Source organism: Hypomesus nipponensis, chromosome 9 (assembly GCF_054491055.1).
Source record: "Hypomesus nipponensis isolate SF chromosome 9, ASM5449105v1, whole genome shotgun sequence".
NCBI classification, from domain to species: Eukaryota; Metazoa; Chordata; class Actinopteri; order Osmeriformes; family Osmeridae; genus Hypomesus; species Hypomesus nipponensis.
The window spans coordinates 24,816,991-24,832,255 of record NC_140369.1 but is presented as its reverse complement, the minus strand read 5'-3'; the positions used below and the strand labels follow the sequence as shown (position 1 = coordinate 24,832,255).

At 42.0% G+C, this 15,265-nt stretch overlaps 1 protein-coding gene across 1 annotated transcript; it reads right to left on the bottom strand.

The window, feature by feature from the left end:
- Positions 1–5,002: 5,002 nt before the first annotated feature.
- LOC146273941 (achaete-scute homolog 5-like) lies at positions 5,003–6,290 on the bottom strand. Its single transcript, XM_084704520.1, has one exon. It carries the CDS (start codon positions 6,218–6,220, stop codon positions 5,588–5,590), a length of 633 nt encoding a protein of 210 aa, XP_084560646.1. The 5' UTR covers positions 6,221–6,290; the 3' UTR covers positions 5,003–5,587.
- Between the last annotated feature and the right edge of the window lie 8,975 nt (positions 6,291–15,265).

The window sequence follows — 15,265 nt, the reverse complement described above, 5'->3', positions numbered from 1 at the left end:
CCCCCCCCTCTCTCTCTCTCCCTGATCGTGAGTATTGGTTGGCTGAACAGTTGGTCAGAACAGAGAATATAAATATAGACAATGAGTGTCATTTGTCTAGGGGAGGGGGTGACATGAGGGGACAGGGGGGTGGGTCACACGCAGCAGGGCCGAAAGTTGGTATGGAATGTCAGAGACATAACACTGCTCTACCTCATGAGCACACCCGGCTAACTTCTCTGCAAACATATCAACCTGCACTGAATGCTGTGAACCCGTATCTGTCTTTGTGGTAAAGTGGTATTCTATTGTGGTAACAGTTTTTCTCCAAAATTTGGGAAACCAATTTCTCAAAACTTTAAACCAAGCCATCACTCGTCTGGCCAAATCAAACTACTTCCTCAAAAACCTTTTTATCTGTGCTCAAAATCTACAAATGCTTCCAGATCAAACACACAGCCAGTCATAAAAAACTGAGAACACTGTGTCCGGGTTATGTAATTGCAAAAAAATACTTTATTGTATACAGTAAAATGCATTTTGCAGAAAAAAAGAATAGTAATCATCACTTAGTATGGTGAAGTATGGTGTAAGTAATGCACGTCATATAGTATTGCATGTCTGTATATTCAGCACTTGCATACAGTAAGCCCAAAGAACAAAGAAAACTCTAAATGCACATAACGCTTGGCCAATGATTTTGGATGCCTAAACGACGCGTATGTTTAGGAAACGTCAACAAATTACAAATTTCAAAAGTCAATAGCTTTTTTTTTTTTTACATGAACTAGGAGCGTCAAAATAATGTTTAACTGTTGAAGATGTATGCATTCATGCTGCACAGCCTTTATTTTGTTCATTTTCATCTCAGGTTATTAAAAATAAAATGTGTATTCAAAACAAATCTTCAACCTTTAATAGCTTTTTGGTCATGTGACCTATAATCCTGAAATTCATTTCAGAGTGTTTACTGACTAGGCATGTGTAACGGTGTGAAAACCGTGAAACTCACTCCTCAGGTGTGTAGCAGGCCACTCGCGTCAACAAATAGCTAGTTTTTCTTTGGCCTAGCTGGTAGTGGTCGCGCTTGGCAAGACAGAGGTTGTGCGTTTTAGCCCAGCGAGTGGCAACCGACACCTTGTTGTGACGGAGCGTTACGTTTGTTACATATCGTCACACATCTTTAGTTTTTTCATTTTTAGCTCACACACTTCTGCCACGGGGTGCCAACACTCAAAATCTCCTGCCACCCTCTTGCTACCCATGAATATTTTTCTAGATCCGCCCCTGGTGCTTGGCCCGGTATCTTCCGCATTAGGTAAGAGATGCTTTGCGTTTAGGTGGTATTTGAGACTAGAAGGCCTCCTACAGTAGCCTGGCTGCCAGCCCAACTTCTCCCGCCCACAAAAAAATTTGGTCGGGAAGTTGGGTCTGGAGGGTCTCGTATTGGGAACAACTACATAAAACCAGGATCTGGGCGGACCAATGAAATTGCCAGGGCGGGCTTTATACGATGATGGACAGATGATCAACAGTAACGTAATCAACAACGTCAGGAAAGAGCCCTTGTGTTGAATTCGTTTTCAACAAACAACATATTACGTTGCTCTGATTGGTTGTAGGTCTATCCAATTGAGCGTAGAGGCATTTGTTTTACGAGTTTGGTTGAAACACGCCCCATAGTCACAGCCCAACAGAGAGTTTTCAGACTCATATTCTGACTAGAATTATGAGTATGACAACGTCAAGCTACTCCTACAGTAAACTAATTACGCATAGCACATAGCGCAAACAACCTTAGTCTTGTCGAGGTTTCCATTGGGAAGCTTCTTAAAAATACGTTTTCCCTGAAGCAAACCAGGCGGCTTCATAGCTGCATCCATGTTAGCACGTCACGTTTGATGTGATAATTTCATACAGAAGGCATACACACAGGTTCGAAGACTCGTTCTCTCCCCCAACAGTGCAATTCGGCTAGGTATACATCCACGCTAAAATATGAAGGTGAAAGTCATCATAGCTTGCGTAGAATAGACCCAGCTCCCAACCTCACTTTGAGAATAGATTAACGGCGATATTCTTTTTATTGCCCGATAAGAGTCTCACGTTAATGCAGCACGTTAACGCCGATAATGGCCCACCACTAATATTTACATACCCTTCAATATGATGCAGTTTACAGCAACAACATAGAACTGTACTGTAAGCAAGTGTCTGAGTGTACATATACTTCCACATACTGAAATCAAAGATGTTTGACCCTTTCTGAGTTGTGGACTCTGTACACTTCCAATGCCAATGGTAAAAAGTCTGACACTGACTTACTTCAACGTTTCCACTGGGTTCAACAGCTCTTTGCTGTATTTCATGTACTCATATGACATTATCTTGAAGGACCATAACATCATTAGAAACAAGTGTGAACTATTTTGAGTTTTGAGTAAACTAAAAATGTGAGTTTTGTATAACCAACTGTTGACCATTTTGACAAGTGCAGCACATTGCAAAATGTCTTTTAGTGAGAATGAGTTTTGTAAGAACAGTGATCTGTCCTCAGCCACTGGTCAAGCTTTGTGAATTCTGATTGGCTGTGACAGACATGGTATATTATGCTGTGACTTCATTGGCCACTCGCCAAGTTCCCCTCGCAAATGTCTAGGAGTAGAATTACTGTCATGTAACGGAATGTGTGGTGGTTGAAGTGTGTGTCTGTGACTGAACTATGGCTAAACGTGTATCAACAGTTGTCGCCTCTCACACAAGATGCGAAGCCTATTTATGGGTATCACTTTTTGGTCCTTTAATGTCTTGTGTTTTGTGTTGATACTAGATTTGAGAGGAGAAGACCACGTCACAATGACTAGTTGCTGTTTCAGTTAGCTAATCACATTGTGCCCCATTCATTAATTATGAAATGTTCATGACAAGCGAATATCGGCCAATTTGGTTCTTTCCTCCATGCAGATGTTAATAAATCGGAATAATTCCAAATGAACAGAGGGGTACCCGCTCTTTGCTATTAGTTTTCAGTCGCAAATGGCTGATAAGCCGTTCGTCCCTCCCGTTAGGTCGGTCTTGAAGATGCACTCTCCCCTAAAGACACGTGTCCATTTCATTACAAGCCAAGTCATTAAAAACAAATATGGGCATTCTCACATACTCTAATGTACGCAAGTAGTCAGGGCTTGAGCAAGAAACCGCAAAAGCCTTGTGGTACCAGTTAAGACGCTGGTGTAACGCATGCAGAATTACCAGAATTTGATATCTTGCTCACGCAATTAATCTGGGAGACCGACTCCACAATGTGGTTGGAATAAGTGCATGATTGAGGAAGTGAGGTGGCTGATGCTTAAGACCAATCAGTCATCTTCCGACACTTCTAAATGTGTGGTTGTGGGGAAAATGAAAGTAGTTAAAAGTCCCATGACATGAAAATTTCACTTTAGGAGGTTTTCATTCATTCATTCATGAGTTCCCCTAGCCTGCCTATCCCCCAGTGGCTAGAAATGTTGATAGGTGTAAACCAAGCCCTGGGTATTCTTCTCCACCTTTGAGAAAATGAAAGCTCAAATGCTCTGATTTGAATATGTTCCTCTTATGTTGTCATTAAAGGAAAGGTTACCTCCCCTTTCTCTGCTTGCCCGCCCAGAGAATTTGGCACGCCAATGAGAAAATGAGCTACAACCTGCGAACGCGATATCGTTTTTTCCTTGAGAGATAACAAAGGACTTGCAAACGACTGGAGCATGGCAGTTAGCCCCGCCTCTCTCCTCCTCATAGCATTTAAAGCTACAGACACAGAAATGGCACGTCATAAGAAAAGCTCGTTGTGGGACTGCTTGCAGTGGCTGTAATTCTACACCAAGGCAGAATTTTGGGATATAGACTTCAGATACAGTATTAAGGGACCGCTAAGGCCTATATAAAAGCATCCAAACACAGCATGCCATGGGACCTTTAATTAAAGACAACCTAAATTCACGAGGCCAACATTCTTGGATTCTTCGATGTAGAGTTACCCGATCGGAAAGGCATTTTCATGCAGCCACCTCTTCTTTCTAATACAACTTGGGACGTTGCCTGCAATGATTGAATACGTATTGTCTCAGAGGGGGACTACAGGTCTCTCACGTTTTATCAAAGGTTTGGCATGAGATTCCCATACTACCTGCACCTGTTTGGGTCAAAATTCTGGCCGACTGGGAGGTGGAGTGCTGGTGATGTTTTCTGAATTGACTCTGTGTAACTCGAGACAACTATCATCTCAGTATGCCTGCGCTTCGTCCATGCATACAGCGGGACAAGTTATCCCTTATTTCTCAGCGTGAGAAATGGTTGAAATGCGTGAGACTTGAGAGCACTAGGACTATGTAAGCCAACGGTGTGGTGTGTTGGTATTTAAGTTATAATCACAGTTTCCTATCAGTGATCCGTCCAAAACTTTGCTCTGGTTGGTTATGAATTTTGTAATATCAAAAAGTCCTGTACAGAACCAAGGTAATATAGGTAGTAGACATGAATGAATGAACTTGAACCTGTGTTTCAAACAACCTGGACAATCATGCAATTTAAGCCCTTGTGATTTACATGCCACAGCCTTATAGCTCTGTAAATAAATAGCGTAAGTGTACTTGGCTGACTGACTGTTGGCCTTTATTCGAATTGTGGTTTTAGAACTAAATGACAGTCTCTGATTAGAGGCTCGAATGCGCTGATCTTCTTCCCTACGCACCCTAACCCTTCAACACCTACTTTGTGGCACTTTTTTGCAGAACTAAGCCAAAGCACTTAAGGTGGCATGAAAAATGTCAAACGCTCTGAGATTTAATTATGATAATAATTGATGCGTCTGAAAACCAAGTGCGACAATAACATGGTTATTTAATATATTTGGCCAATGGATTAGTAAATGTACAGTTTGAGATGTTGTTAATTAAACCTTTTTTTTATTAATGCTGTTTTCATAAGCAACACGTTTAGTTGTAAGGTGTCTGTGTACATTTTCTAAGACAGCCAGGCCTTCATAATTTCTAAGGCAGTTCTTAATTTGTGATAATATGACCATTAGATGATCATATAGCCTACATCTGCATTCCCTTATATATAACTTTCCTATTTTTTCATTTAACTTCATGTAAAACTGATAAACGTACTTTGTTGGTGTGAGTCTTTCCATGCCATTGTATATTTTTTCAGTAAAAAAATTGCAGAGAAAGATGTACTCGTATTTTAATTACAGGTTTTCTCTCCTTGAAAACAATAAGCTACTTATCAAAATATCATATGAGGAATTTCAATTTATAAAAATCCTTAAATGTAAAATAATATAGTATGGACATGATCATTGAGTGTATCATTTCTGGTTTTGTTTAAGCTTTATCCTCAAAAATATCCCAACGTATTCATTTATATTAATTCACAACACAACTCTAATGTTCAAATTCATTCACAACACAACTCTAATGTTCAAATGCATTCACAACACAACTCTAATGTTACAACGTAGTCAATACAATGGATGTTAGTGCATACTTCTTTTCATTTTTTTCAGCATTCAAATGCCCATCCACGCAAGCCGTTTCAATGCTTCAACTCCCAGATTGCCGCTCTAACTCCCAGAGCTCTCCGACTCCCCAGAGTCCAGCCCAGAGCAGGATCCTGAGAGGGAGTGGGCTGGTGACTCTCCGTCACTGTGCCTGGAGTCCTGCATCTTCACACTACTGGCCCCATGACCCACCTGCCCTTTCCCCTCAACCACACCTTGTAGATAATGAATGTAACGGATGGCCGCCCTCAAGGTCTCCACTTTGCTCAGACGTTTCTCACTGTTGCCCCCCGGCAGGTGCTCTCGCAACTTGGCGTAGCCCTGGTTCACGCACTTCACCCTCTGCCGCTCTCGTTCGTTCCTTTTTTGGATGAACGCTGGCTCAAACGGGCACTCGTACACCCCCAGGCGCCCATGGGGGAAGGAGGGCAGGTATGGGAGGAGGCCGGGACCGGGGCCCCTTAAGGAGCCCTCGTAGAGGCTGAGGCTAGCCGGGTCCATGCTGGAGGGGTAGAGGAGGAAGGGGATGTTGTGGGTGAGCGTGTCTGTGCCCGAGTAGCGGTGGTGGAGGTGGGGAGCCAGTGGACGGTGCTGTTTGTGGCCATCAGGAGGTGACAAGCTGTACGTCAGCCCACTGCTCCTGTTCAGGTAGGGGGGGTGCTGGTCCCCAAAGGGGAAGGAGAAGGCAGCACTCATAGTCTCTCTTTGGTCAGGCCTTCAAACCAAGTCTCTTCGTTGAGAAAGATGTCAGTGGCACTTACTGACTGAATACTGAAAAAGTATAAAGTTACAGAGTTCCTTACAGATCCCTGTACAGAAATCTTGATAGCAGATGGACTTGAAATAAAAAGTACTTGTAACTTGTACTTGTAAAAGTCTTTGCAGTAGAAGAAAGAATCATGGTCCTCGGAAGTTCTCAATCATAATGAATGAGTGTTGAGAGTTTGTCTGTAGACACCACCATCGCCAGTTGCTACCAACACAAAAAGACTTGTTACATTTCAACCCAAAAAATCTATGTGTACCCACTTTGATTATTTCATAGCTTTTTGGGAACTCCACCGTGAATGCTGATACACATGCATCATTAAAAGTCATGAAAATATACATTCAATCTGCCTATTACACAAAGGGTTAAAATTGTGGGCAGAACTGTTATTTCCCCTCAATAATCTTTAAGAACTTCTAATCCCTCGTTCCCTCTTTTCTCCTTTCTTATTTTACTCCTTCATGAAGATGACATAGTTGGCTTATGCTCAGAGAAAGAGGAGAGGAATTCCCCCTGCATTAAAACAGTCTCAGATTTCCTTAAGAAAGATAAACGGTTGCCAAAACCACTTAAAATGATAAAAGAGTGTGGTTTTATTTTACCAAGCACATTTGACACTGTCTCTCTGTATTCAACAACTGAAGTTTAGCAGCAAGAGTCAAAACCTTAAACCACTGTAATGTTATTTGCTAAGCCTTGAACACCTCCAAAAAGCATTCAAGAACCAATATCAGAAATATTAAGACTCTCTCCCTCTTACCCTGTCGCATGTGAGACAAGAGAGACTTCACATGGAGCTCCACTCGGTCCACAGGGAGCAGCGGTGGATCTCTGCCCAGCTCAGGATGCTCGTCACCCGGGGTGATTAGCTCTGACAGGTCCCTGTGTGGGGCTTTGTGCTGGTGGAGGTTCTGTAGTGAGGGTGTGTAGAAGAGTGGGACAGGTGGGAGGAGATCCCAGGAGTTACCTGTCCCTAACCCTTGATGCCCCGCCCCCCAGAAGACAAGCTTCAGGGTGATCACTAAAAGTCTGACTGGGAAGTTGTACACTGTAGGTACAAAATGATCATCTCAGAGTTTGACGTTCATACTAGAAAGTCTGTTCGTGGAAATCAAATGTGTTTTTGTAGCCATAAACAGTATTGTGTCAGGGATCTGAAATCCTGACCCATGTCATCATAAAATATGAACATACATACTCTATACACATATTGTTAGTTCTGGTAACAGTTTCTGTGCATAGTCCCCTGTATGTCACCTGTAAACTTATTGAAGAAAATTAAGAATGTCAATTCTTATCTATCTGTCTATTGGTCTCACTTTCTCTGTATATACTGTACATGTACTGTATGCATATAATATACTGTATAATATACAAAGAAAGACTATAGCCATATATAGTATGGATATATAAGGATTTCTGTTTAGTAGGAAAGGTGTTTAAAAAAAAAACAAAAAACTTGCTTTTACATGTCTTCTTTTGAATCCAACTGAAATTACCAACTGAAGGTTAGTTGCAAGGTTTAATAGCAAGGTTTGAGGCATCAAAGACATGCATCACGCAATGACTGTTTGCTGTTTCCTACACATAATCCTCCATTTCCCATTCCAGATTAACTAGTCCTCCTTTTTACTCCCATCGGTGTATCCTTTTTCTACAGGAAGCTTGGTCTTTCTCCCTGCCCTTCCAATCAGTTTCATTAACTGCCAAATAAATACATATGTTTTTGTATTTCCAGTATTATTTACTATAATATTTAATGTCATATTTAATATGTATTTGTATATAGACAGCGGCATGAAGATGTATTTGTGAGCATTTTGATTGTGCTAAATCCAGTTTTCAAGTCTGGACACAATTTCTGCACCGGCCTGCTGTGTTTGAGTATGGGTAAAGATAAGTAAAAAGCCTTCACGTCAAACTAAATAGGATTTCTAGGGTCGCTAAGGGCTTGTCTGGACATGTGGTCCGGGGGTTTAAACTGGAGATTGATCTGTAGACAGTACAGCAGAAGGATCGAGTTGCAGTAGCGTCTGCCTTCTATACACTCCTACACACACACACACACACACACACACGCATAAGTGTTCAAACACTTATGCACACCCATGGAAGTGTGCACTTGCGCACGCACATCAAACACACACCACAGATGTGCATGTTTGTTTTTGCGCACACACCTTCTCGCACGCTCTAAACACAGATGACAGCCTTAAAAAGAACCCAAACATCAATCATCGCCACGAGGGCTGGTGTGGGCTGGAGAGCTTTGCCCCTAAAAACAACACCGATATCCTCCGGCACCCCCCCCCCCCCTCCCCCTCCCCCAAAGGGAAGGATCCCAAACCATACAGAGTCACTGAAATACTACCACTGCTATTACAAGGACTCATGAAACTCCTTTACTGCCAAATACTTTTAGTACCAAAATAACTGCTACAACTTTGAATCTTTGAGCTGACCAGAGCACATTCAGATCATAATGGAAAACAAAAACAGACTGGAAAAGGATTATATCCCTACAATATGTATAATATTGTAATACTAAAATAACTGATGTATTCATGTATGTTTAAAGTAAGAATTCAAGAATAATTCAAACATAAGGCCAACTGCTTCCAGTGCCGCCGCTCCCATAACGCGCACTACGCGCTGTGCGTAGGGCACCGAGTCTTGGGGGGGCACCAAAAAATTGCCAATTGAACAATCATCATAGTTATAATAATTATAATGCCAATATTATTTCAGTATAGAAATCTTAGGCACCTTTTAGGCATGTATATCACAACATAGGCAGAACAAGAGATATATTTAATTGCTCAAAAAAAGTTACGATGGTGCCCCCCCCAAAAAAATAAACTTCCCAAGCTCGCCGTGGGTGCCCTTTCCTATCTCAGTGGCCTGACGAACTTTGACAGTAGGCTAGGTCAACTATTCGAAAATTGCCTCAAAAAGACGAGGAGTCAGGGGCAGAAAAAAGAAAGAGAAATAAACTGCGAGATGATGCCCGTGCATCACTTTCAGGTAAGTCCATGTTTATTCATTGTTAAATATGGGAAATGTGCTGCTAATTTAATGGTTAGCCTATGCATACACCTCGAACTACCTGACATTATTGCTAATGTTAGCACACTCAAATATTTTAGGTGCAAGCTAAATTGAGATTTTACTGTTAAACATTATCTATACATTTTACAAGTAACTGACGCCAGCTAGCTGTTACTTTACATTCTATGATGCTTTTATATTAAATGTATCAAATAGTTTTAAAATGAGTAATAAAGGTGGAGAGCTCCTTGGCTGCTTTCAGTTGTAACTGTTTTGGAAAACCAGGCTAAGAAATGTAAGGGTGGGGCTGAAAAATTAAGAGACAAAAATACATCAATTTTACTAGACAAGGTTTTACCAATTGAAAATTGGCTGTTTATTTTACATGAAGCTCAAAAAACTATTTTGCGCTGAAATAAAGGCCAACACTTGCGCGTGTTGTGCGCTCGCATTAAGTCGGGAACTCCGTAACTAGCATCATCAAACACAGAATGTGGATGCATTGGCAGCAGGGTTGCCAGGTCTGTGTGACAAAACCAGCCCAATGGCCAATCAAAACCAGCCCAATATCAGAACTCAAAATATGCCCCTGCCAAACCATATACACTGCTTTTAAAGTCCAACAGCATTGCTGTCATTGCCAAATCTATTGTAATATCTACAAAGTAACACCAAATGTTTAGTATGCCAGCATTAAAGCCAGTTTTTAGAAGATTTTCTCAGAAGACTGAGTGCATTAGGCACGTCTGCACACGCACAGTGCATGTGTGTATGTGTGCGTGCCCCATGTCCATGTGTGCATGTGCTGATCTGGAGTCAGTTTGGTTGGATTTGGGCATAAATAAATTATTTCATTTAAAATATAAATTTCTAGTTCAAATCAAAATCAAATCAAATTTATTTGTATAGCCCTTTTTAGACGCAAGCATGTCACAGAGGGCTTCACATACGCCCATAGAACTGCCCCTCAACCAACCTAAACCCTCAAGGAAGACAAGGAAAAACTCCCAGAAAAACTCCCAACGGGAGAAAAAATGGAAGAAACCTTGGGAGGAGCAATTCAGAGAGGGATCCCCTCCTCCAGAGACGGTTGGCAAGAGAGAGGAGCAGAACACAAGCTAAACATAGTCATACAGTGTCAATGTGTTTTGAAACACAAAAAATCCATTGTTGGGCTTTATAGACGTTGGATGGGACCTGGAAACTCGCTGTTGGCCGTCATGGAGGCTGGTTTCCGGTTGACGACCTGGTCCAGCGTTGGTAGACCGACGACCAGGCAGGTCCTGACAGCTCAGACCCCCCACACCACAAGGGATGTGTGGGGGGGACAGAGAGGAGAACAGGGATTAGAGAATGCCAGGAGCAGCTAACAGTTTCAGTCGTAATAGAATGAGATCCCCACCGGTCAAGTGTGGACTAGTGCAGCAATTTAACAAAGCTAAGAGGGTATTTGATGCAGCCCCACACACCAAGACAGCGACAGCCCCCCTTGAAATCTGTTCCAGGGGAAACAACTCTAAAATAGGTTATATTTATACGAATAAGGATGAAAACAACCAGCCCCCCGTTGTCTCCAACTAGTAAACTATAACAATTAAAATATACAGCAACGGAACTATTACAGTAACAATATACAATAACAGGTTTACTTTATTTGTAACATTTAAATGGGCAGTGTGAACATAAGCTAAAATTACAATTTAAAAGTTACATGTGATACACACATAGGCAAATGCACACCCCAGGTTTACATAGAAAGTACACACATTTAACAATCATAGGATTGACTAAACAGGAACGTTTTTAATCTAGTTTTAAATGTCGAAACAGTATCAGCCTCCCTAATTGAGACAGGTAATTTGTTCCAAAGAGGTGCTCTATATGAGAACGCCCTACCTCCAGCAGTTTTTTTCTTAATTTTGGGTATTACCAGATAGCCGGCATCTTGAGATCTTAGAGTCCTTGCGGGGCAATAGGGTGCAAGGAGACCGGAGAGGTACAGTGGTGCCAATCCATGTAGAGATTTGTAAGTTAGTAGTAAAACTTTGAAATCAGCTCTGGCTTGGATAGGGAGCCAGTGTAAAGAGATAAGAGTAGATGTTATATGATCAAACTTTCTTGTTTTTGTCAATAGTCTAGCAGCAGCATTTTGTACCCGCTGTAAATTTTTCAAGTAGGTAATTGGGAGGCCAGAGAACAACACATTGCAGTAGTCCAATCGGGACGTAACAAAAGCATGTATTAGTTTTTCAGCATCATCCTTTGAGAGGAATTTTCGTATTTTGGCAATATTACGTAGATGGAAAAATGCAGTTCTGGTGATTTGTTTAATATGGTACTCAAACGAAAGGTCTGGGTCCAATGTGACTCCTAATTTTTTTACCAACTGGCTTTGAGATACTTTGACACCATCTAAGTTTAAGGTCAGATTGGATACATTATTTCTGTATTTTTTAGGGCCGAAAATTTGAACCTCGGTTTTATCCGAATTAAGAAGAAGGAAATTTGCTGTCATCCAAGTTCTCAACCCGGAAACACATTTTTCCATAGCATGTGGAAATTCTCCAGGCTTTATGGACATGTATAGCTGAGTATCATCTGCATAACAGTGAAAATTTACCCCAGAGCTTCTAATTATGTTTCCTAAAGGCAACATATAGAGTGAAAATAACAGAGGGCCTAGAACTGAACCCTGTGGTACTCCGTATTTTACAGTAGTGCTCCTGGATGAGCAACCATCATAGTGGACATATTGTGATCTATCAGATAGATACGATCTAAACCACTGAAGTGAAGTACCAGAGATCCCAACATAGTTCTCCATACGCTCCAGGAGAATCTCATGATCCACAGTGTCAAATGCTGCACTAAGGTCTAGAAGAACCAGAACAGAGATAGAGCCCGCGTCAGAGGCTAATAATAGATCATTGACTACCTTAGCTAATGCAGTTTCAGTGCTGTGGTGAAGACGAAATCCAGACTGGAGAGGTTCATAAAGCTGATTTGAGGAGAGGTGCTCAGTTAGCTGTTGTGCCACAGCTTTTTCTAAAATTTTGGAGAGAAATGGCAAATTTGAAATTGGCCTATAGTTGCTAATACAACCTGGATCCAGGTTTGGTTTTTTAAGAAGGGGCTTAATAATAGCTTGTTTGAAATTGTCAGGGATTTGTCCAGTTACAATAGATTCATTAATAATACTAAGCATGGAAGGTCCAATAATAGGGAGAAGTTCCCTACAAAGTTTGGCAGGGAGAGGATCAAGAAGGCAGCTGATGGGTTTCGAGGAATCTACCAGCTCGATGAAACCTTCCATAGAAATAGGGTTAAAGTGGGTAAGAGCCTCAACATGCAGCATGCTGGGTATAGAGTCAAATTCTGTGTTGATGGCCACTCCTCCAGGCCTAGTCTGTAGTTTGTCCCTTATTGCATAGATTTTTTGGTCAAAGAAATCTAAGAAATCATTGGGAGAGAGATCTGAACTAACGCAGAGTGTACTTTTCTTAGTGAGTTTTGCAACAGTATCAAATAGGAACTTTGTGTTGTGTTTGTTCTTACTAATCAATTTCGAGAAATATTCTGATCTGGACCTGATGAGGACTTGCTTGTACTCAATTTGGCTGTCCTTCCAGGCCAGGCGGAAAACCTCCAATTTAGTGGTACGCCACTTATGCTCTAATTTTCGAGTGGACCTCTTGAGAGTGCGGCTTTCCTCTGAATACCATGGAGCCATTTTCTTGTCTTTTCTTTTCCTTGGTTTGAGTGGGGCAACAGAATCTAGGGACAACTGAAGAACCAAATTCAGATCCCTTGTTTTAGCATTTAATGATTTATTTGGGACGTCCAGTGCTTCTAGTGCAGCAGGTAGAATATTAGCCAGTTCCATAGCTGTGTTTGGGGTTATGCAGCGGCTAGTAGAAATATTCTGGGTGCCTCCAAGGCTCTGGCAGAGATCCATTTTAAAGGTAACCAGGCAGTGGTCTGATAATATAGGATTGTGGGGGTGGACAATGATGTCACTAATCTTGATTCCCCGTGTGAGAACTAAATCCAATGTATGCGTGTGAAGATGGGTAGGTTTAGAAACCACCTGAGTGAGACCTGTGGAATCCAATAGAGCAGTAAAGGCCTTACTTAGAGGATCTTTTGGGTCATCCACATGGATGTTAAAATCACCCATAATTAAGACATTATCAGTATATGTCACAAGATCAGCACTAAAATCTGCAAATTCCTCTAGGAAGAGGGAATACGGGCCGGGGGGCCGGTATAGAGTAACTAAACTAAATGAGGGAGGGGGGGCAATAGTAGAAGAATTAGTCCTTTTTAGAGTAGTTGGTGGTTTCATGCAAATTATCTCAAATGATTTAAAGGTATTTACGGATTTTAGGCTAAGGTTGAAGCTAGCTTTATATATCATAGCAACACCGCCACCTTTCTTTGAGACACGAGGGATGTGCGAGTACGCAAAATCCGGAGGCGATGCTTCATTCAGGGAGGAATATTCTTCAGGTTTTGACCAGGTTTCGGTGAGTCCAATCAGGTCCAGGTTGCATTCAGACATCAGATCATTAATCAAAACGGCCTTTGGGGATAGAGATCTGATGTTTAGGAGCCCAACATTCCAGTATGGGTTTTTGGCAGCTTTAGACGTAGGTAATCCTTCTGAAAAGGTGGCACTGCTATCAGAGAACTTAGTAGGAAGAGCAACGGGGGAGCAAGGCTGAATACATATCAAATTGGTATAATTCCTAATAATTGAGGGCCGGAATTTGGAAAAATGGCGGGGGACATACACCGTCTCAATGGGAGAAACAACATCAGCATCCACGCTGGCTACACTACAAGCTGAGCTATCGGGCCCCCAACAGCTCACAACATGCCTATCAACATATCTATCAGACTCTCTAAGAGACTGTGGCCCGGCTTGTTGAGTGTCAGGCCTGCTCTAAAATAGCTTCAATATTCCTAGACAAAAGAAAAGCACCTCTCCAGCTAGGATGGAGCCCGTCACTTTTCAACAAGCCAGGTTTGGCCCAGAAACGAGACCAATTATCTACAAATCCTAAACCCTGTTCTGAGCAAAAGCGAGCCAACCAGCGGTTGAGAGAGACAAGCCTGCTGTAGATCTCGTCAGTCCCCCTAACAGGTAGTGGGCCAGAGACTATTACTCGATGCCGACTCATCTTTTGAGCAAGGTCACATGCCCGAGCTATATTAACCTTCGTGACCTCTGACTGCCTCAGCCTTACATCATTGGTGCCGACATGAATGACAATATTCTCATACCTATCATCAGTGCGTGCGCCATGTGCCTTAGCTTGGGCCTTTGCCTTAGCCCTAGTGCTAGCCAGCACCCTAAGATTAGCTTCTATGTCGGTAGCTCTGGCCCCCGGTACACAGTAAACTGTCGCTGGTTGCTCTAATCTAATGGTACGAGTGATGGAGTCACCGATCACTAACGTCTGAGGAGTCCCACTCCCACCATGCTGCAAAGGTGAAACCGGTGGGGCTAAACTTGAGTTCTCCCTCACGCTAGGACTCCCTGTCTGTGATGTTGCACCAGTCGCATCTAAAGTTACTAGCATACGTTCTTCCTCAAGCGACTGAACGCGACTCTCTAACAGAGTCAACTTATCGAACAAAATGGCACATGTAGGACAAAGTGAGTGGTCGTGAGACATTATAGTTAACTTACGTGAATAGTTTATGCCAACCAAGATAATCCGTCAAGAGCGTTGAGTTGGTTAGTTCAACGGGAACAGTAGCGTCGAGCTCCAAGGAAGAAAGCCGCGCCGAGTAAACGTATAACTAGACAGTAGATGTATGGATTAAATCGGTAAAGACAAAATAAATGAATAAACGAATTAATATATAATATATAGTGGTTAACAAGAAAAAGTTTGGGAAAAGTTTGGAGCAGCTCA

What these genes read in the sequence shown, in the direction of transcription:
- LOC146273941 (XM_084704520.1), bottom strand. Translation starts at nt 6,220, where the DNA reads ATGAGTGCTGCCTTCTCCTTCCCCTTTGGGGACCAGCACCCCCCCTAC.